The 20748-nt window shown below is 42.2% G+C and overlaps 1 protein-coding gene across 2 annotated transcripts; it reads right to left on the minus strand.

The window, feature by feature from the left end:
* Positions 1-1981: 1981 nt before the first annotated feature.
* Positions 1982-15204, minus strand: ALKAL2 (ALK and LTK ligand 2). Of its 2 annotated transcripts, XM_021551259.3 has the most exons (6): positions 14943-15204; positions 13763-14094; positions 11429-11482; positions 11238-11318; positions 8783-8849; positions 1982-2346 (listed from the first exon to the last, which is right to left on the minus strand). In XM_021551259.3, exons 2-5 carry the CDS (start codon positions 14043-14045, stop codon positions 8785-8787), a joined length of 483 nt encoding a protein of 160 aa, XP_021406934.1. In that variant the 5' UTR covers positions 14046-14094; positions 14943-15204; the 3' UTR covers positions 1982-2346; positions 8783-8784. The 2 variants fall into 2 exon arrangements, with proteins under 2 accessions (XP_021406934.1, XP_077638525.1); XM_077782399.1 differs by lacking the exon at positions 14943-15204 and having other exon boundaries at positions 13763-14192.
* Between the last annotated feature and the right edge of the window lie 5544 nt (positions 15205-20748).

Here is a 20748-nt window from a genome sequence, read left to right on the forward strand (position 1 = left end):
TGTGGTTCAAACTGAGGATAGAATGGAAACTATAAATGCCAGTATTAAGATAAAAGTGGTTCATTGTAGAGGTTGGCCCTGGCTGGATGCCAGGCACCCACCAGAGTCTCTCTTGCTCCCCTCTGCAGCTGGACAGGGGACAGAAAATAAAATGAAGGGTTCATGGGTTGAGATAAGAACTTGGAGAGGTCACTCACCAAATAGTGTCATGGGCAAAACAGACTCAAGCTGGGGATTTTTACTGAAATTATTACTAACAAATTCAGAGCAGGGTGATGAGAAGTAAAATAAGACCTTAAAAACCTCTCCCCACTTCTCCTTTCCAGCTCTACCTCCTCCCCCAGCAGCACAGGGAGATGAGAATGGGGCTTATGGTCAGTGGATCCCAGGTTGTTTCTGCTGCTGCTCAGGGAGAGGAGTCCCTTTCCAGGGTCCCCCTCACTGGAAATAGTTCTCTCTGAACGTCCCCAACGTGAGTCCATCCCACAGGCACCAGTCCCCCCCAGACTGCTGCAGTGTGGCTCACTCTTGCACAGAGTGCAGTCCCTCAGGAACAGGCTGCTCCAGCGTGGGTCCCCCACGGGGTCACAAGTCCCACCAGGAACCCTGCTCCAGCATGGGCTCCTCTCTCCACAGCCTGCAGGTCCCTGCCAGGACCCTGCTCCAGCACAGGTCTCACACAGAGTCACAGCCTCCTCCAGGCATCCACCTGCTCTCGTATGGGGGTCCTCCATGGGTGGATCTCTGCATCCCTGTGGATCCCCACGGGCTGCAGGGGCACAGCTGCCTCACCATGGTTTGCACCGTGGGCTGCAGGGGAATCCCAGCTCTGGTGCCTGGAGCATCTCCTGCCCCTCCTTCTGCACTGACCCTGGTGTCTGCAGAGCCTCTGAGAGTTCCTCTCATGTTCTCACTCCTCTCTTCTCTGGCTGCAATTACAACTGTGCAATAACTTTTCCCTTCTCAACCGTGTTATGGTTGAGGTGTTGCCATTTCTGACTGGCCCAGCCCATCCATCCTGGAGCTGTCTGGCATTGGCTCTGCTGGACATGGAGGAAGCTTCTGGCAGCTGCTCACAGAAGCCACCCCTGTAGCCCCTCCACTACCAAAACCTGGCCATGCAAATCCAATACATGGATTTATAGGTTGCACATAAATTTTTTCTTCCTGTTTGAGTCAGCCAGTGACAATTGGATTCAATATCTGATTTAAGGAAGAAAGGGAAGTGTACGTCAAAATTTTTGGAGTAACTCCTTAAAAATTCTACAAGACTGAAAATATTTCCTGGATATTTCCTGATCAGATTGCCTTGCAGTATCATGAACAGATTGCACATTATTAAAAAACAAACAAAAAGCCCCTCCTCAAATCAAAACCCAAACAAAAGCGTCAGCTCATCTGTTAGTGTTAAAAAATATTCAATTTTATAATGCTGTAGAGAATTTGAGCAACCTTGTAGTCTGGGCATTCTGTGGGTTTGAAACACACAGATCTATCAGTCCTCATAAACCCAGGGTGTCCAGATTACTGAACTCTGAAGTGAGTGCACCTTTCCGTCTTGCACAAGTGAACTCTTTGTGGAAAGAGATTTAAGTGTGGATAAATTATAGCAGCTGCTGGGAGGTAGTTTGTTTACCTGTATTCAGTGATCAGAAAGCAAACTGAGAACAACTTAATACCAAACACTTTATTTACTTATGCTTGTTATTTACAGTATTTACATATTGCACATTCGCTGGAATGTTTTATACATTTATTATATAAAGTAAATTAATGGCAGCTTGTGTTTGTGTACAAAATCCATGCTCCACTGTCCCAAAAAGTGTATCTACTTGAAATAACATTCCTGTTTATCATGCAGTTTGTACTCCAGGGTACAATGTGACCCCAATGCAAGTCTGTTTTAACCAAACTTTTAAAAAATTGCATAAGCACGAAGGATATCAAGTGACCACAACTACTGTGGAGCAGATCTTTAGTAGTTCTAGATATACAAACAAACATTCCTTAAAACTGTAGAATTAAGCAACAGAACATGAATTTTCTTGGTGAAACATTTGTGTTTACATAATTTTTGGCAGCATTACACATCAATTGTAGTGTGATTTTAAGTATGGAGCATTCAGTACTACTGGCAGTTACACTACTGTAAAGAATGTCAATCTGCAAACTGTCGATGCCATACAAAATGCATGTTAAAAGAATTATGGGAAGTAGTCTGTCAATCTGCAAAAATAAATCTCTTGTTCACAATGGAATTTGCTAAAAGGTAGTAAGTTCTGTTTCCCTGTTGATTTCCAAGGCACTTCTCTTGGTTCTTGGTGCTCCTTGTCGTGATAATAACATCTGGTGGATTAGAAGAAAGAAGAAATTGCCTTTCATCATTTTTATATGTACATACATGTGAGAATATGTTTATCATAGTAAATAGTAAATAAACCTGGAGAATTCAGTAATAACTTTGGAAAGATCAGTAGTGAATTTTAGATTTACCTCAATTCATATCAGCCTGACTGTAACCTTAATGCTTTCTTTGTTAATCAATGCTAAAATTCTGGAAAGCATAATTTTTTCTGATTGTTCATTTTTGATAGACACTAGGGAAATCCAGTTCTACCTATCAAAAATGTGCTCAATCTGTTCCAATGACTGCATCTGTGAAGTCAAGAAGTGAATAAACCTCAGGAATAGCATTAACAGATTGCAAAATGCTGTCTAAATGCCTTGGTGTCAGGACCTGTTCATGGTGTGTCCAGTTTAAAGGATCTATGAAGGATTTGGTATTTCATTGGGCCCTTTCATGAAGAAACTCCAATTCATATAAACAAGGAAACAAATAGAAGTAACTTTTAAAGAGCTGGTTGTATAACTATAGCCCCTGGAACATGCCAACACTGAGCCACCACAAACTAAAGCAGGAGCTGCAGTGGTACAATTTGCTGCCTGAAGTCTTCCAGAAGAGTGTATTGGAATGAAATCACAGTCATGCCTATGACACTGATATCAAAATCACCAATATAAAATTACAGGTTTTCACATTACTTATGTATGTATTTTGTCTCTATCCTAGAAATGTTGATTCAAAAGCTGAGCAGTGAAGGTTTTCATGACCTTACTCCCCCACACCTTTAAAGCTTGTAAGAAAATGTAGTGTAACTGCACATACACATATCTAAAAATCTATCCTCTTCTAGACAGGTGAGCACTGAATGTTGCAAGTCTGCCCACCCAGTTTCAAGTGTTTCTATGCCTGTTATTGTTCTTATTTAGAAATAAAAAACATACAATGTTTTCTCAGTCAGTAGGAACTACACAGTGAAAACTCTCACATGCAAACAGACACAGATGAAGCTTCAGTGTCTTGCAGCCATCAAAAATCTGTGGCGGAGATAAAAACCAGTGATAATCTGATACTAGAATTCTGCTGATGATATTTTTCAGAGTTAAAACTTCCATATTGTCTGTCTGAACATAGGTAACTGTCTTCCCCATGATCAGTGTGAATTCTCTGATACTCTGAGCTTCTCTACATTTTCTACTGCTTAAGTATAATTTGTAATGGAATCATTTGTATGCAAAGTCAGTTGGACTTGATATAATGCATTGAAAATCAAGCTATTGGTGCATACAGAAATACTTGTTAGTAGTATTTAAACATTTAGTTTTGCAATTTTTAAAAGCTATTAGGAAATGTAATAATGTTACAGAAAATCTTAATGCAATCTAGGGTTTTTTCTGGCTTTGCAGATAGGAGAATTACCTTTTTTAATATCCCTCCTTAGAGGGGGAAACATGTAAATTTTCCTTGTCTTGCATTTTCGTCTAGCTTATTTTCTGTATGTATGCTCCTACTGTACCCTATTTAAATTATGATGTTAAAAAGTGATGTTTAGAAGAAATTAACATGCTTTTGGTTTGATCAGTGTGTGGTACAATCTATGAGTTAAACACTAAAAATGTAATAAAAACTTTTTTCATTATTAATGGGAATATGCATCTCACTGGGGAAGAAAAAGAGTGGTTAGGATGCTCATTTGTCATCTCATCTACAACTGCTTTTGCATGGGTGACTTGACAGTTTTGTATCAGCTAACTCACAGTTTTCTAAACCCCTGGCATTTTCAGAAACCTGTGAACAGACCCGAGGTTTTTAGCATTGATAAATCTGTTCTACTTTTTTTTTTTTTTTTTCATATAGTTGGTTATATGCACCAGTCTAGAAATACTGGGGTGGAATTTTAAAGTTCCACCCCAATATTCCTAGACTGATGCATATAAGGATGATGGGTAATCTTAGTGGAGATCCTGAATGTAATTTCACTACAGCCTCTGTTGAGAACATAGGTAGCTATACAACTCCCCAGCCAATTGTGCAAATTTTTTAAAGCACAAATGAAAGCTATTGTAAAGGCATATTACAGCTTTCCAAATTTGATTCCAGTTATTACCTGTGCGTGATGATAAACTCTCTAAGAAAAAGCTAATCTACATGGGAAGAATTTAGTGGTTTAAACAGAAATATAAACTTTAAAATACTGTGCCAGTAGGATTTTGTAGCAAAACCTCCTCATGCTTACATAAAAAAAATTCTTTTCCCAAGTGTCCACACCAAGTGTCTGGTGGAATTCTGCTATAATGTGATCACAGAGATCCATGCACTGAAGGTTATTAAGCTTTTAATGTTCTATCTGGTGCTAGTCACAGACATCTCACTGCAAGGAAAACTGAGCTGCCTTTTAATAAATCTGGATGATGCATTACTAGTAACCATGTACACTGGCTGCCTTTTTAGCACAAAGCAGTAGTTCTGAGAGAAGTCTTAAATTAGTTAACTTGGGAACCAATTCCTGACATCATGAAGATGTGATTGAACATGACCTGTGTAGCTATGTAAAACAGATCAAGCTATACTTTCTAGAAAAAAATATGCCTTCACTGAATAATGCACAATCCTCTCAATTTCACCTTCACTGTTACGGAATTGAAGTTTCTGACATTTCAATGCACTTGAGAAAGCAGCAGTCTAAGGAAGAATGCAACTAAGGGCTGTAGTTTCCATTGTTACAAAATATTTTAAGCAAAATTCAAGTGCTCAAATATCTTGCTCTAAGAATAATTTGAAAAAATTGATATATAATATGGTGTATGGGGATGGGATATTTAGTGGAGAATTTTAAGTTTGCAACTTTGTTTTCAGCATTTGTCCCATGCATTAGTAGTATGGCCATCTTGAGGAATTTACACAGATTTTTTGGAGTTCCAAAGGAAATTTCAGTTTTAAGCGTATTACGAATTTTGCAATGAATATTTGACCTGTATATATAAATATTAATTATGTGCATCTGCATCCTAAGGGAACAAGCAACTGGTAGATTTCTTTAATACACTTTTTATAATACAAAAACCTCACTTTCTCTGCGTAGCCTGAGACTCCAACTACTTGCAACTTTGTTTATTTGAAATAACTCTAGATACTCTCAAAGTTTTTTAAATCCCATTAATATTTGTCGGTACAGAAATTAGAAGGAATCTTCAAGACAGAAGTATGTAATAAGATGTGATAACACAGTCCTTAGTCCTTGAGCTTCTCTTCATAGTGCAAGGAGTTTTCAAAGTAAGTTATGAGATCAGTGTTGGCCTCTAGCAAACACGTATAGAACAGGCAATGGAAAAGGGATGGAACACCAAAAGTAGCACCTGCACTTTTCAAACTGAAGTAGTAAAATCTGTATGACTATTGCCAAAGTGGCTGTGACAAATGCTGTCAAAGGGGTTTTCAGATTCATCACTGTCTGTCATGAGAACTGCTCATGATCTGAATTGTGAACTTTATTTAGGTGAAGACTTCAGGAATCAAGTTCTCCTGGCATCTCTTAACTACTGCAGATATGGACAACGTAACAGTTGTGGGATGCATCTACATTGAGTAGAGCAAAGCAAGCATGGAACATGGGAACTACTACAAAGCTGGCAGAAGAGGCTGGAGAACAGAACAAAAAAAAGAAGCATCAAGGACAGCTGTGTTGACCTTAAGAAGGGGTTACAGAATAAAATTAATTTGAGATGGTGCTGATGGCAGCCAGGGAATACAGACTGACTGGGAAAAAAAAACAAACAAAAAGGCCTACTGAGAGATGTGATAATACAAATTTGCTGCTCTGGCTTCATTCATGCAATCTCAAGAAGCTGAAGAGCTATTACTGGGTCCCTTCATTGCTCATGTCTGTAGGACAGGCATTAAGGGAACATACACTCTAAAAAAAAGAGAAGATGGAGCTCAGTTACATATATATAAGATACATGAGAAAAAGTTAAGGGTCCACAAGACATGTTGCACCATAAACACACATGTGCCCACATAGGTATGTGTTGTGACAGTAATACGTCTAACTCCTGTTTTCACATATTATTTTCTTGTTTGATATTAACTCTGAGTTTCAATGTCTTGTGTGCTTTAAAGCTCTGCTAGTCCAAAATGCGCTGTAAGTACAAATACAAATAGATTTGTATTTTTTTCTTCTCTCCAAATTGATCTTTAAGCATTGATAGATGTCCACAGATCTGAAAAATCCAACAAAACTACTAGTTTACCAAAGTAATAGTCCATCTATAGCACAGCCCACTTATAAACCTGCAATGAAATGAAAATCAGATACCGAACAAAACAGGTAACCTAATTTGTTTCACACAAATTGAACTGATGCAGTGGAAAAGCCTTGAGGAGAAAAGAGGCTTAATTTTACAGAGACACCGTTGCATCTCCAGATGTATTTGGGAGAGGATAGTCTTTCCTTTCTGCAAAGTGAGGCTGCTATCACTACTGATTTTTGTCTACGTCTATTTTTGTCTAATAAAAGAAGTGGACAGTTGTTGCTAACACTGAAATATGTTAAGCAAAGTTGTTTGACAGGTGGATATTTTAAAATAGACTCCCAGCTTGAGATGTGAACTACTTTAGTTGCTATTCTTTCATATTACAATTTCATGTTTACATGGTAGGTTGTTAAGATACAGATAAAATTTTCTAAACAAAGGGAAAAAAATAATTTCACACTCTTATGTATCTGCTTATTAGTATTGGTAATAATATTATTCACCTATTTGCAAAGTTTAAGTCTCATTTATCCAGACTGGATAATGACTTGTAGAAACTTTTAGTGAAATTGAATAGCTCCATCAGATTTTCCTGCAGTCATGTTTTCTTTAGATTAAATAATCCAAATTTCTATAACCATTCTAGTATACTGAGTTTTCTAAGCCTTTGGTCATCCACGTTGCTCTTCTCTGGACTCATACATGAAGGACCCATATGTCTTCAAGTGTGGTGCCCTTAATTAAATACAGCATTCCAATAACTATGTCAGTAGTTTCATAAACAATGATTCTACTTATACTTTCCAGTATTGACTTTCTTCAAGTGTAACACTGCTGACTTGCTTGGTTTGCAATCCACAATAGCCTCTGTTTTCAACAGCACTATCTGACTAGTCACCAAATGTATTTCTGCAGCTGAATAATCCTGCAGGACTTCATAATTCTGCTCTTTATCTGTTATCCTGGTTTTAGACTATTTGACTTATTTTCAATTTCACGGTTGTACTGTAGTAGTACAACAGTTGTACTTGATTATGGTTGCTTGTCCTATAATACTGAAATACATGAATACAGTATTCTACCACCCAAGTTATTAATGAAAATACTGAAATATATCAAATCCATAATGAAGCTGTGTGACATTGGCCAGTATGTTTTTCCAGTTTTGACAATGAAGCACAAAAACCTTACTTACGTATCTTTTCCCAGTAATTTTTACATTTATCTTGATCCTATTTCCCCAGCTTGCTTGTGAGAGTGAAGTACAATGCATAAAATAAAGTAAAATACTTAATATTGATTAGTTTTCTCACTAATTGCTTCCACAAGATGTGTATTTTGTCACAGAGTTAAATCATCTTGGTTTGACAGCATTTGTTACTGACAAATTTACATGGTTATTATTTATCCCTTTGTCCAAGATCCCATATTGTCTCAGGTAAAGGTTGAGGACAGAACGTAAATTAGTCCTTCTGTATTCTTATGTTACAGCTCTCTACAGATAGTTTGTGAATAATTTTTGATTTGGTTGATTGGCTTTTGTTTGTATTTTGGTGCGTAATGAAATTTCCTAGTATTTGTGGGAAATAGCCCATCTAGGCAAAGAAGGAGGGAATTAACTTCTAGACATGAGAGGTGTATACAAAGAAATCCCAAAAAATCCAAATAGCTTGAAGACAGTTTATCAATACTACTATCAATACATTTTAAGTGAATTACTATAAGAGCACCTGCGACCTATGTGCATTTATAAAGCTTTGATGTGTATAGCTGTGTATATATTAACTCACACTACTGAGTACAGCGCAGATCTACAGCTGCACACATAAAAGGGTGGCTGCTGCTGCCGATACAGGCAATTGTGTACTGAGTAAACTCTTGAAAAATAAGCCACAGCTGTTGTGTTTTGCCCTGTAACAACATATTCACTATCTGCTAACTGTATGCTGCTATAAATAATTCACAGATGATGCACATGGACGTTTATGTAATGACTTCCAGTAGGGGGTACCCTTTCCTTAATGCCAAAATTTGCCAGATTAAGCCACTTACTTCAGGTCCTCTAGGAGGGGAACACCTTATCTAAAAGACAGCTGTTGTTATACTCCCATGAATTTTCATGTACGAAACACAACATCTGCTGCTTTGCTATGCAGTGGAATGTCATTTCTGCTAAGAAAAAGCTTACCTTTATCCTTCCATGCACATAGGGCTTACTGCCAATCGAGTAAGAAGCCTGGCACATCTTTTATAGTCTGTATGAATAAAAAGCAAGACTAGATTACCAAAGTAATCAAATTTGCCTTTAAAAATCAAAATTGTTTTCAGTGTGCAAGTAAGTGTCATAGCAAAGTTCAATAAATACCCTGGTTTGCAACAGAAAATCAACTCCTATGACTTAAAGTGGAATGTGTAAAAATTGGGTAATAGCTAAAAGCCATGTCTAATGGCACGTCTAACTATGCAACTGACTTCTGCATGTGTTCTATCTGTAAACAAACAGTATGAAACTGCTTGGAGACTCTCCAAGTGTATGTATAAAAAGTTATACATCTGTGCCTGTGCTTCTGTGAAGGATCTAAACATGTGACTCTAGTATTTCCATATTAGAGAAAGAATAAATAGTACTCATCCACCTTTGAAATCCAGCCTTCAATGAGCAAGTCTGTCAACTTAAAATTAGGTAATGCCACTCTCCAATAAATTTTCTTCCTGGGAACTCTCTTAAATTAGACAAATAATATCTTCTATTCATACAAATCTCAAGTCCAGCCCAAGTAGATGACCACATCATAAACATTCATAGGAGCATGAAGTTTTATCTTAAAACTAGTAAAAATGTTTTTCCCACAGAAGTCCTATTGTTAGGTGTTCATATTTTAGGTACCTTCAACTTTTTGATGCATTCATGGCAAGACACAGAACCAATGCAAAACTAAATAAATTATTCAAAAGGTTTGGTTTGTTTTTTTTTTTTTCCATTTACATGAAAAACTGAGAGAAAATATTTTAGAAGTTGGTTATGGACCAATAGAAAAGCAAATTATTTTTCAGGTACCAATGCTACTACACTGTACAAAGTACTAGAAAGTATGCCAACACAATGTTTTTGTACTGTCTACCACCACACTGCAGCATCAGAGACACTTTTAGTTTCTTTGCTGTTTGGTCTTCAGATTTCTACACCCAAGGAACAGTATAATTTGCAGTCAGGATATTATCAGAAAGTAACATTGTTCTGTGCATGAAGAATTACAGCAGGCTGTTCGTCTCATTTTCCTAGAAGAAAGTTGCTTTAAAGAGATGGTAGTCAATCCAGCCCAGTAGGTGATGTTCACTTCTGTTAGGCATTATTTCATTAATGAGTAACTACATTGAATGTTTTCTGGAGATGCAGTGTTAACAACCCCAACTCACAGCATAGTTATGGTATAACTGCCACTCATACAAAATATCCTCCATTATCCAGACATTATGTTGGTGGATGTGTCACCTGTCAGGAGGTAAAGGCTAATTTAGAGCATTTAAGACCAACTAGTTTTTAGCTTCACAAGCTTGGGGAGTACTCATTAGTGCTGAGCCAAATGAGGTTTGTGTTGTGATCCTTATGAAAAACATAGTAAGACCATTGCTTGTTCAGAACAGACAAGTTATGAACAACTTACATCTCCATCCATATAAACAGAGTGTGATCTGCTTACCTGTCATCCTTGTCTTTCCAAGGAATTCTTGATCTAAAGCCTTACAAATAGAGAAAATGTCCACAATTCTTACCAAATATGCCTTTAATATGCACTGGGCTGAAATATTTATTAATACTAGAAACTTGGAAACTGTAACTCTTGTTTCTATTCCCAGCTCGGCTACTGACCCAACTGGTTGACCTCAGACAAGTAAAATAAAGTGTGCTTCCATTCTGAAAAGGCTATACTAAAATAGCATCTGCTTACTCAACAGGTCCATCTCAGTATGAATCTGGAGTCACATCTACTGACTGATAAATGTCAGTGTTTGATTTTTATCTAATTCTCTGTGCTGCTGTGCTGCAAACAGTGATGAGGTATCATAAGCGGCTTTTGCTTAGTTGTGTCCATCAGCACTTTTTTTCTCCTAAGCTAATAAGTTATACTTTTATAATTCACTGAAGACAAGTGTTGCAAAGATTCACTGTCACCATCACTGGTAGATTGGTAGCTGAATAGTCACAATAGAAAATGTCTATAAAATGTGTCCTACCTAAATAATCAACGAAAAGTAAATAACCCCACCTGGATTTGTGATCCTGTCTTGAATTTACAGCACTAAAAATTAAATATGAGATTATTTGTGAGACGAGCCATGTTCCTATGAAAAACAAACACATGGTTTGGAACCCATGAGGCAGATACATCAATACCTAAGGATGCAGTGTTTACAGCCATTTTACACAGTGTATTTGCAATGAAAAAGTTTTATTTCCATTTTCATCTCTGTAATGCTGATGCTGTTCTAGCAAAGCTGTAGACAGTACATTTTAGTGCAGTCCAAATTTTTCTTTGCAGGGAATGCATTCTGACATTGTATCATGACTGATATTTAATAGGATTAATAAATTTCAGAGTTTCCTCTCTAGTTTTAGAGAAGTGCCTGCTTTTGTTACTTACATGCTGGGATGGTACAGTCCCTCGTATTGTGATAAAGCCGATGAAAGTGTTTGCTACATTTTGGGCTAAAGTAGAGTGGACCTGAAAGATAAAGAAAAAATAAGTTATGAATCAGCACAGCTCACAAGTAGAGCAGTGTAGCTTATGGTATGTATATGAAATATGGATACCAATGCAAAATTAAAACATACCTGTTAAATGCTTCAAGAACTTTTCTTTCATCCTTAGATCTCTGGGAACTATTTCTGTGGGACAGAAGAAAAAATAGTGTTACTTGCTGTACTGGACCTATGCTTGCCAAGCATAGTATGAGAACAGGGAATATTCTGTCCAGCAACATCACCACTATGTCTTGACAGGTGCACAGAGGGCAGAAGTCCTTTGCATGCAGTAGGCCAAACTGCAAGCGGTCACTTTACACAATACTGATGGAACAAGTCTGTTAGGTGAGAAATCATTCATGACAATGGCTATTACCTAAGAGTCAGATTTTAGCTCTCTATGTACTACATTATGAAGTTTACCTAGATTTAAATTCTTTCCTATTACACGAGTGATAAAGACTCAATGATATATTCCAGTCTGGGGTTGTGTCTTCTAATTCCCTTATGCAAATGTAACCACTATTCTGTTCCAGGTATGTTTGTAGAAGCACTGTTCTACTGTAATCATGAAACTGGATTGATCTACTTACAGGAATATTCCCTCCCTCCTCCAGTAGTAAATAAAATTCACAGGAAATTATTCCAAGCAAATTGCTCTCTTCTGGCTCCCTATGTTTGTGGTTTACCGCCTTGTGTTTTGTGTTCAGCAGATGGCAAAATGAAACTAGTTTACTGAAATCCATTTTAGCCCTAACCCCTGCTTGTGACTTCCTGATTTACAGCTATCTTTGATTGCTTTCTGTTACAAACTCTGTGCTGATGGCTTAGTGCTGATTATGTATGATACACTATATGGTGCTTTATTTACTTGACCATGAATGCCTGAGCAGCCTTTTTCATTCCCCTGGCACCTCTTATCAGATATAAAGCAGAGAGCATTTCCATCCAGATCCGATTCACTTGTGAATTTAGACACTTCTCGAAAGTCATTCTTCATTTACTTCTAACTTTAGTCAGTGTAAGTAAAATTGACCTTATCCTATTTGACCTAATTATGTCATGGAAGAGCATTAAAACACACATCCTTCACTCAGAAACTTCCCATGGGACAAGCTCAAAGGCAAGTGATGCCAAAACTGAAGTGAAAGATTCTAACTAGTAGTTCCTTTTCAGAGTTGCTGGGAAAAACTCCATTATAATAACAGAATGAAAAATCCTGCTTCAAAATCAATAACAACACTACCAACTACTCTGCTCTGAAGCAGGATTATTAATTTTGTAGATAACTTCTACACAAGCCAGATGTTTCGTACCAACAGGGTGACCAAAAATTATGCCCATGTTCCAAGATGAGATTAGAGTTGTGCACATCACAGTTCCGTGCTTAGTCTGGCCTCTTTGACTCTTCCACATTTGTAAAACAAAATGTTGACACAGTGTTGACAACAGAATTGTCTTCCTCTGTGTATTCATTAATCATCCAAATAGAGAAGCAACATCTTCATGACAACCACCAATAAATACAAATTATGAGGATATTTGAGTATGAATGAGAATGAAAAAAAGGTACAATGAAGTTTTAAAATATCAATAAAGACAAATTAAATAGCATACTATCAAAATGAAAGCCAGTTTGGGAAAAGTTGAGTAGGTATTTGCTGTAAAATATTCAGAAGGTCACTTTCAGTTGGAGAGGTCAGATGAGCAGCAGTAACACTGCAGAGGTTTGGGAGTGACAAGGAACACTAACTTAGGCATGGCAGGAGAAACCAAATCAAGTTTCAACTGGGTACACAGAAGTATATCACCGAACTAAGCTGGTTAGAGAGGAGCCAATCAAAGCAGCAGAAGGATGACTGCAGGAGTGTCCCAAACTGGTCACAGCCTGCAGAATGACAGAGGACCGTCTCAGTTCCCTAGTATTTCAAAGGTGCTACTTCTGGAGTGCAAAAGGAACTAACAAGCAGGGAGAACAGTTCAGTGAAGCTGAGCTGCAGGGAAGACTTATATATGTAAGATCTTTAAGGACATACTACAGCCCTGCAGGAGAATTCTTACTAGGGTCATTTCCAAGAAACATTTAAACCAAGCATATGATAGTAAGTGGTAACCTTCCAGGAAAAGTTTTCATCCCTTGTTTCTTTGATCTCAGCCCATTTAAGTCTTTTCCCATATGATTAGGTTTTGTTCAAAGCCACAGGAAGTTGGACTTTCAGCTGAGTTCATTATCCAGAGAGTAAAAGACTCTGAGAGGTGAATAGAGGTTTTCTATTCCAAATTTGCCATCTGTGTCTGTTTCTGATACCAAAGGGAATCTGCAGGTACTTCGAGTGGTGAATTCTTCATACAAAATTAGTAACCTGATGCCCTATATCACTCACCGAGACACCTAGGGAAAAAAAAAACCGGACTGTGACTTACCAACTCTCTGCTCGTCCTGGTACCCTTCGTAGTCAGCCACTTCCCTTCGATCCAAGTTATAGTCGTGCTTGGACAAGTACTGCATCCCACTGTCCTTCTCCAGGTGGTACCTTTTCAGTTCCTGAATGATCTCCATGATGAGATTTAACAGACTTTGCTTGTCCTTAAAATCTGTGGAGTCTGTTTTTTCTTTGCAGTATCCTGCTGAGAGCATTAAGAGTACAAGCCCCAGCAGCCCAGAAGACCTCAGTCCACTCATTGCAGTCCGACCTGAAGAGAGCATGAGGGGATGAAGAGGACGGATCCGCTGCTATGTGAGGTCTCCTGTTTCACTGGAAGAGAAAATTGGGGGTGGGTGGAAAGTGGGGAGACGCGTGGGGGTGAAATCGGAAACACTGGCGGAGGAAAGAGCGGCGACCGCTTGGCAGGTTACAGCAGGCGGGGCACAGAGCGCTGCGGGGGCTGTCGGAGGGGGACGGGGCGGGGGGTCCGCGGGGCTCCGCGCGGAGCCGCGGGCAGCGCCGCCGAGCGCCGCGGGCAGCGCCGCCGAGCGCCGCGGGCAGCGCCGCCGAGCGCCGCGGGCAGCGCCGCCGAGCGCCGCGGGCAGCGCCGCCGAGCGCCGCGGGCAGCGCGGCGCGGCCGGGCCGGGGGTGCCCCGGCGGAGCAGATCCCGGCCGGGACGGGCGCTCCGCCCCGCCTCTCCCCGCCCCGCCGCGGAGCGGAGGAGCGCGGGCGAGGGGAGACAACTTTCCCCGAAGTTTCTGCCGGAGAGCCGCGACAGCTGTCCCCGGTCTCGCCGCGGGCCTCCGCGCCCGGGCTGCGGGCAGGAGAGGCGGGACGGGAGGTGCGCGGCCGGGGGCAAGCCGGCCGGGCAGGGGACAGCGCCGCTAGTCTCCCGTTTCTCTGTCCATTCCCCGCTCCCCTTCCCTGCAGGAGCGGCGGCCGGCATCATGCCCGGAGCCGCTCGCCTTCGGACGACTGACCGCCCCTCACACACAGCCGCTCCTGCGGCGGCTCCACCCTGCCGGCCCCGGCGGGGTCCGGCGGCGGCCGCTCCCGCCCGCGGGCTGTCACCGGCCCCGCCGCACGCAGCGCTCCGGCCCGGCGGGGCGGGAGGGATGGGGGCGTGAGGAGGGAGACGGAGGGGAAGGAGGGTGCCGGCGCTCGCCGGCCGCTTTACCTGTGTCTCCGTCCCAGATGCCGAGGTGTCTTCCCCCCGGGAGCCGCTCCGCGGACGGCAGCAGCCCGCGAACCGCAGGGAGTCCGAGTATTCCGCGGCTGGCCCGCCCGCCCCCCTCCCGTCCCTGCGCTCCCGCCGTATCCACAAACTACTCCATCGCCGCCAACCCCAGCGCAGCCGCTTATATAGGCTATAGGACGGACATGAGACGGCAGATAGTATCGACTTGGAAGTGGGTGGAAAACAATAAAAGTCCACTTGGCAACCTCGGGAGCGTCGCTGCTTGCACAAGCCCCCCCTTCCCGCCCTCTCTCCCCTCCCGCCCCGGTCCCCCCGTCCCTCCCCCTGCTCGGTTCTCCCGGGCAGGGCTCAGTCACTCCTTCGCTGCTCTCCGACGTAAGGAGACGGTCCCAAGTGTGTGTGTTTGGAGTGGGAGGGGGCGGCGGCGGGAAGATGGGGACGGGGGGTGGGGGCGCGCATCGCCCGAGCCTTTAATTAGAACCGCGCTGAGGAGCCACTGAAATATTGATGTCCCTGGCGGAGCTCTCGTCAGCCGGGTCCCCGGCCCGCGGCCGCAGCCCCGCGGGGGGCGGGCGGGGAAGCCGCCTGTTTACCGGGAACTCCGGGCCCGGCTGCGGCGGGGAAGGGGAGGTGTTGGGGCGGGGGCGAGCGGCTGGCGAAGGGGAAGGCTATTTCTGCTCCCGCCGGCCGGGAAGCCCGCAGAGAGGCGGCTGGAGTGGGTCTGGGTAGAGGGAGGGAGCGGGCGTGCCGCCTCCTTCGCCGCTTCTTGGCACGGGCGGTCCCGGGTGGCGAGGCGGCTTCCTGGGCTCCCGACGCGCTGCTGCCTGGAAGCGCTCCCAGCGGGGCCGGGAGAGGAGGAGGAGAAAGAGGAGGACGACGACGACGACCAAGGCAGTGCCATCGCCGGGAGTGAGCGCCCTGTTCACTCCCGCAGCTGCCCTCGGCAGAGGCGGCAGCCCGAGCGAAGGGCACTGGAAGCGCGGGGCAGTCTCCGGAGAGCGCCGAGCCCCTCCAACGAGCGCCCTTCCCCAGCGGACACGCAGGCTGCCGCCCACCCCGCGCAGCCCCTCGGGGCGCGGCGGGGGGAGGCTGAAACCCGATCCGGCGGAACTCTCAGTGTTTACTCTCCCGTGTGCATGAACCTGTGCCTCGGCAGCCGCGGCCGCGGAGCTCCCCCCGAGCCGGGCGCGCTCCCGGCCCCGCGGGCGCCTCTCGGGGCCGCGCGCCGCGGGAACAGCGACCCCCGGCGGCCGCCGCCCCGCGCGCGCCCCGCGCCGCCGCCGCCCGCCGCCAGGCGGCGCTGGGCGCGCCGAGCGCTGCGGGCCGGGGGCGGGGCGCGCGCGGGCTCCCCTCACGGGCCGCCCGGGGCGTGCCGCCCGGCTCCCCAAATGCTTAATCGCTGTAACAGATTTGGCCTCAAAACCAATACACGAATGGCACGTGCCTCTAACTTCACAGTCAAGGCACAAAAACATTTAGAAACATACACACCACATAATGGAGAAAGAGACGCAGAGGCAAGACTGAGCAAGACTTCTTTGTCAGGTTTCCAGAATCCTTCCTCCTCTTGGCTTCATGGTTTGTTTCCAGTCACCTTAAGACTCAGGGAAAAAAAAAAAGAAATTGAACAATCAGTTCCACAGCGAGAAAGAATGTCCCTTTGCATGACATAACTTGGTATAGCTGTATTTACATGTTAGTCACTCCAAATATTGACACATTGAGGTCACCAATTTAAGACAGAGAAGATGGAAAATGAGGCGGGCAGAAAACAGCCTGGTGTTCTGTTCCTAAGATTACATTGGAAGTATTCCTTCACCCGAAGGAAAGATGAAGGAAGAGGATTTCAGCTAAACATATGGATGGGTTCTCCCCTTCCTTACAGCTACAGTTTCCATGTCATTTTTGGTCACCATTGTGTAAGGAAGGAGCAGCCCATGTTTTGAGTACACACCAATTCAAGTCAGGAATGCTAGGCTGCATCTTTTCTATTATCTTAGGTGTATCCAGACATGTCTGTTATGTCTGGCATGGAGACTAGCTGTCAAGGAACAACCAGCAAATTGTTGAATAATATGGTTTATGTAGCTGTCTTCCTTCTGAAAAGACAGTGGACATTAGCAGAAACTGCATTAATCCCTCTTATGAGATAACTCTACCATGACTCTGAGAATGGGATAGCTGGAAGTGCCCTAACTGCACCAAGGACAAGTAAATGTCATAAACAATTGAATTCCAATGCTCAGGAATACTTTTAAATTTACTAACACAAATATAGACTCAAAGTACAATTAAGGTATTAACTGTGATATGAGGTAGATGAAGAGTTTGGTGTCTTTTTCTGCATGCGGACTCTGAGGTAAGGTTATATTCTGATTTGTTTACATTGAATTATACAAAGATATCTAGTAGGTCCCCTGACTTCAATAGAACTAAATTGAAATTCCCATTGATAGGTTTACAATGGTAATTTAATATTCCAACAGGTTATATTTTATTAAGTATATTTTCTTAGGGCTCCATCTAAGCTAGCCATCTAGATGATAACTGCCTATATGCTACCAAGCTCCTGCTCTGCATACATACTGTCAAAACTACAATCCCAAGCCTTCCATCCACCCTCAGTGTGACTCCTGAGGCTTCTAAAGTGAATAGGTGCACTGTTTGCCATGGCTGCTCATAGGTTCTTGGACTCCTTCCCTGGATGCTGGGAAGAGCCTGACTTTGTCAACACTAAACAGCCAGGATGGTGAAGAAAGCATTCTTCCAGGAATTACAAGATGTAAGTTTTAATCCCTTCAGGCAGAGATGAAAGATGAGCACACCTTTCCTGCCAGGACAAAAACGTGCTTGCTTTCTTTGAAAGAAGGTGGAGAGGGACATATGAAACTCAGTCTCAAAAAGCAACATGCATCTGAGAGAGCAGATCCCTAGAGTAAATGCTATGTAATTAGTTTTTTTGGCTTGTCCTGGAGAAGTGGTTTTCATTTAAAAGTGATGGGATGTTTTTTGTCTTATTTTTACAGGACGTCAAGTTAGCTAACTCTTCCACAATCAAAATCTGTGCGTAGCTTGATCTGCAACATTTTTTAAAATGTGCTGTCTTTAAATGAAACACTGTGATCCTCAGGATAAAGACCTCATGGAGTAAGTATACACAAATGGGATCAAATGCAGCATTTGGTGGACAGTTTTAGTCAGTGTATTGTTCCCTGTTCCCTTGGTTATGAAACAAAGGCCCTACATTTGGGAATCAGAACAAATGCCATGCAGAATTTCTAGTTTTGTTAAATAACACACATTAGTCACCATTTTTACCAATTCCATTCTAGTACATCATGTTAAGACAGAAAAGGAAAGATATCTTGACTTACTTTACTTACGTGGTGTGCATGAAAACAAGAAAATGTGTTCTCTTTGGGTCTATTGTCTAAGACTGGTGAAATTTTCATGCTAAGAGCCCTAAAGTTTTAAGCATGCTCTTGTTTCAGCTGATTCTAACAGACATAAGGGTTCCTATCTATATTTAATAAAAGCAAGTGCAACATTTTCTGAAGTGATTGCAGAGCAGAGCTGATTGTCTAAATCAGGCTCATAACCAATACATGAACTGAGTGTACACTTAGAAGAAAATTCCAATGGACATTTATATGACTGGGCTAAAGAAATGCTTCTTGCATTGCTTTTTATTGACCTCAGAACCTCAAAAATATTTTGAAATACATTTTTTCTCTTATGCATCACATCAACTTACAAAACTCTTGGTTTAAAAGCCTGATTTTTCACTCCTCACAATAGAAAAACAGTATTTAATCTTCAGGTTACACACCAACCCCGGTAGAGGTTAGTATTATGGGATGAGATGAGGCTGGTAATTCTGCTGGGTTGAGTGGGTATCAGTTGGCTGACATGACAATCCAACTCACAAAATGTTGACCACACACATGGAATCTGCATGTGTGATAGTTACTTTTAAAATCTGTATAGAAAAATGTATACGCTTTATCCAACAGATGATACTTCCCAAAGTCTCTGTTCCAAGTTAATGAAAATGCAGAATGTTTTCAATATAATGTATTGTATATAAGTATAAGATAATATTTATGCACCTGGCTCAGTCATCTCTGTGAGCCTCCAAGTCTCAGAGGCAATGCCCAATGACAGCTGCTAGGGAGACTAAAGATGAGGTAGTAAGAATTCCTATAGCACTGAAATGAGCCAGAGAACATATATAACTAGAACAAAAACTTCAACAGATGTTAGGGATATTAAAGCCAATTGAGCATTTTAAGGGCTTTCCCCACTTCCTACCTGATGCAAATGCCAGCAAGATTAAAATCCCGTTAATCATCACTGCAACCAAAACTGAAAAACTTTGATACAGTTCCCAAATGTTTCATCAGAACTGCAGCCAGGGCCAGCTTGATATTTGGTAGGAAGTTAAAAAAAGAAACCACAACAAAAATTTCAAACCAGATTTTTGGCTAGAACTTTTCTCTGCCTGTAAATTCAAGGCTAAAGACAGTTCTGAGTTGGCGAATGCATCAGTTACTGAGCCAGTTTTAAAGTTATATTCAATCAGCTCTGCAGTGCTGCAGCAGGGCAACACTGCTGCACCAAAACAAAGCTCTTTTGGGAATTCTACTGAACCAGCAGGAGGAAATTTTAAGTCTAGAGAGGATAGCTTCACTTTTTTTAGATGTTTTTCATGGTCTTCAGGGTACCTCCTGAAATCTCCAGAGACCATTCCTCTGAATTATTCTGTATTTAGGTTTTCAGATATACTTTCCTTTACACAATAAAAGGAAGTATACCTGAAAAGATAAATGCCCCAGTGAAGTAAGTCAAACCTCTCCAACTGTAGACTATTGCCTACAGGAATACACTAACATAGACCCAACTCCAAACTTTTAAGCAGGTAAGTGAGGGTAGGGGTTAATGCCATTCTGTGAAACTAGAATGGGTTAATGCCATTCTATGAAACATTCCATAGCTACTGTGCAGCTCTGGACCTGCTACATGAGGGTTCACAGTGGACTCCTATCTGTTCACTTAGAGTTACATAGCTGCAGCCACAGAAACTTTCTACATCAAATTAAAATTACAAGTAAAAGCCCTAGTTGATGTCTCATTAGTTGATAGAGTGCATTACATTTTCTAGCCTACTGTGGTCTTCTGTGCCAAAAGAAAGAGGGTAGCTTTAGTGTATGTAAGAACTTAGTAATTTTAGAAACAGAGTAGCATCGTCTTGCATCATGGCCATGGTTCTTAACTTGAAGAGACAAGTGGATCACATGTGTTTTTTAGAGCCATGGCTGATAAATGATGACATGTTTTGATAGTGTACTCTAAATCTGAGCATTTTATCTCACATTGTCTTTGCTCAACTTCTTAAAAAATTTATGCTGAAAAACAAATGCCATCTCAGGCAACATAAGGATATCCCATATGACTCACCATCAGCATATGAATGCTAAGCACAAACACTGAGAACTATAAAAAGCCGAGGTACTTTTTTCCTTCTGTAGGTCATCAGTAGGCAGGCACACTGCTGGTTTAGTGAGCAGGCCTCATGACTATCCAGTGGAGAGCTGGATGACTTTTTACAGATCAGATGTAGAGCAGCTCTTGTAGGCAAGCAAACCCTTTGGAAGATCATGTGCCTACAAAAGCTGCTGAGGAAGGAAGTGGGGGGGTTAATCCCCTTCTAGGCAGATATTTTTCAGGCCATAACAGTTCTACAGCTACTGTGCAACACTGAGCCCCCCTACACATATTGACTGAT

The sequence above is a fragment of the Lonchura striata genome, chromosome 3 (assembly GCF_046129695.1).
Source record: "Lonchura striata isolate bLonStr1 chromosome 3, bLonStr1.mat, whole genome shotgun sequence".
In the NCBI taxonomy this organism is placed as follows: domain Eukaryota; kingdom Metazoa; phylum Chordata; class Aves; order Passeriformes; family Estrildidae; genus Lonchura; species Lonchura striata.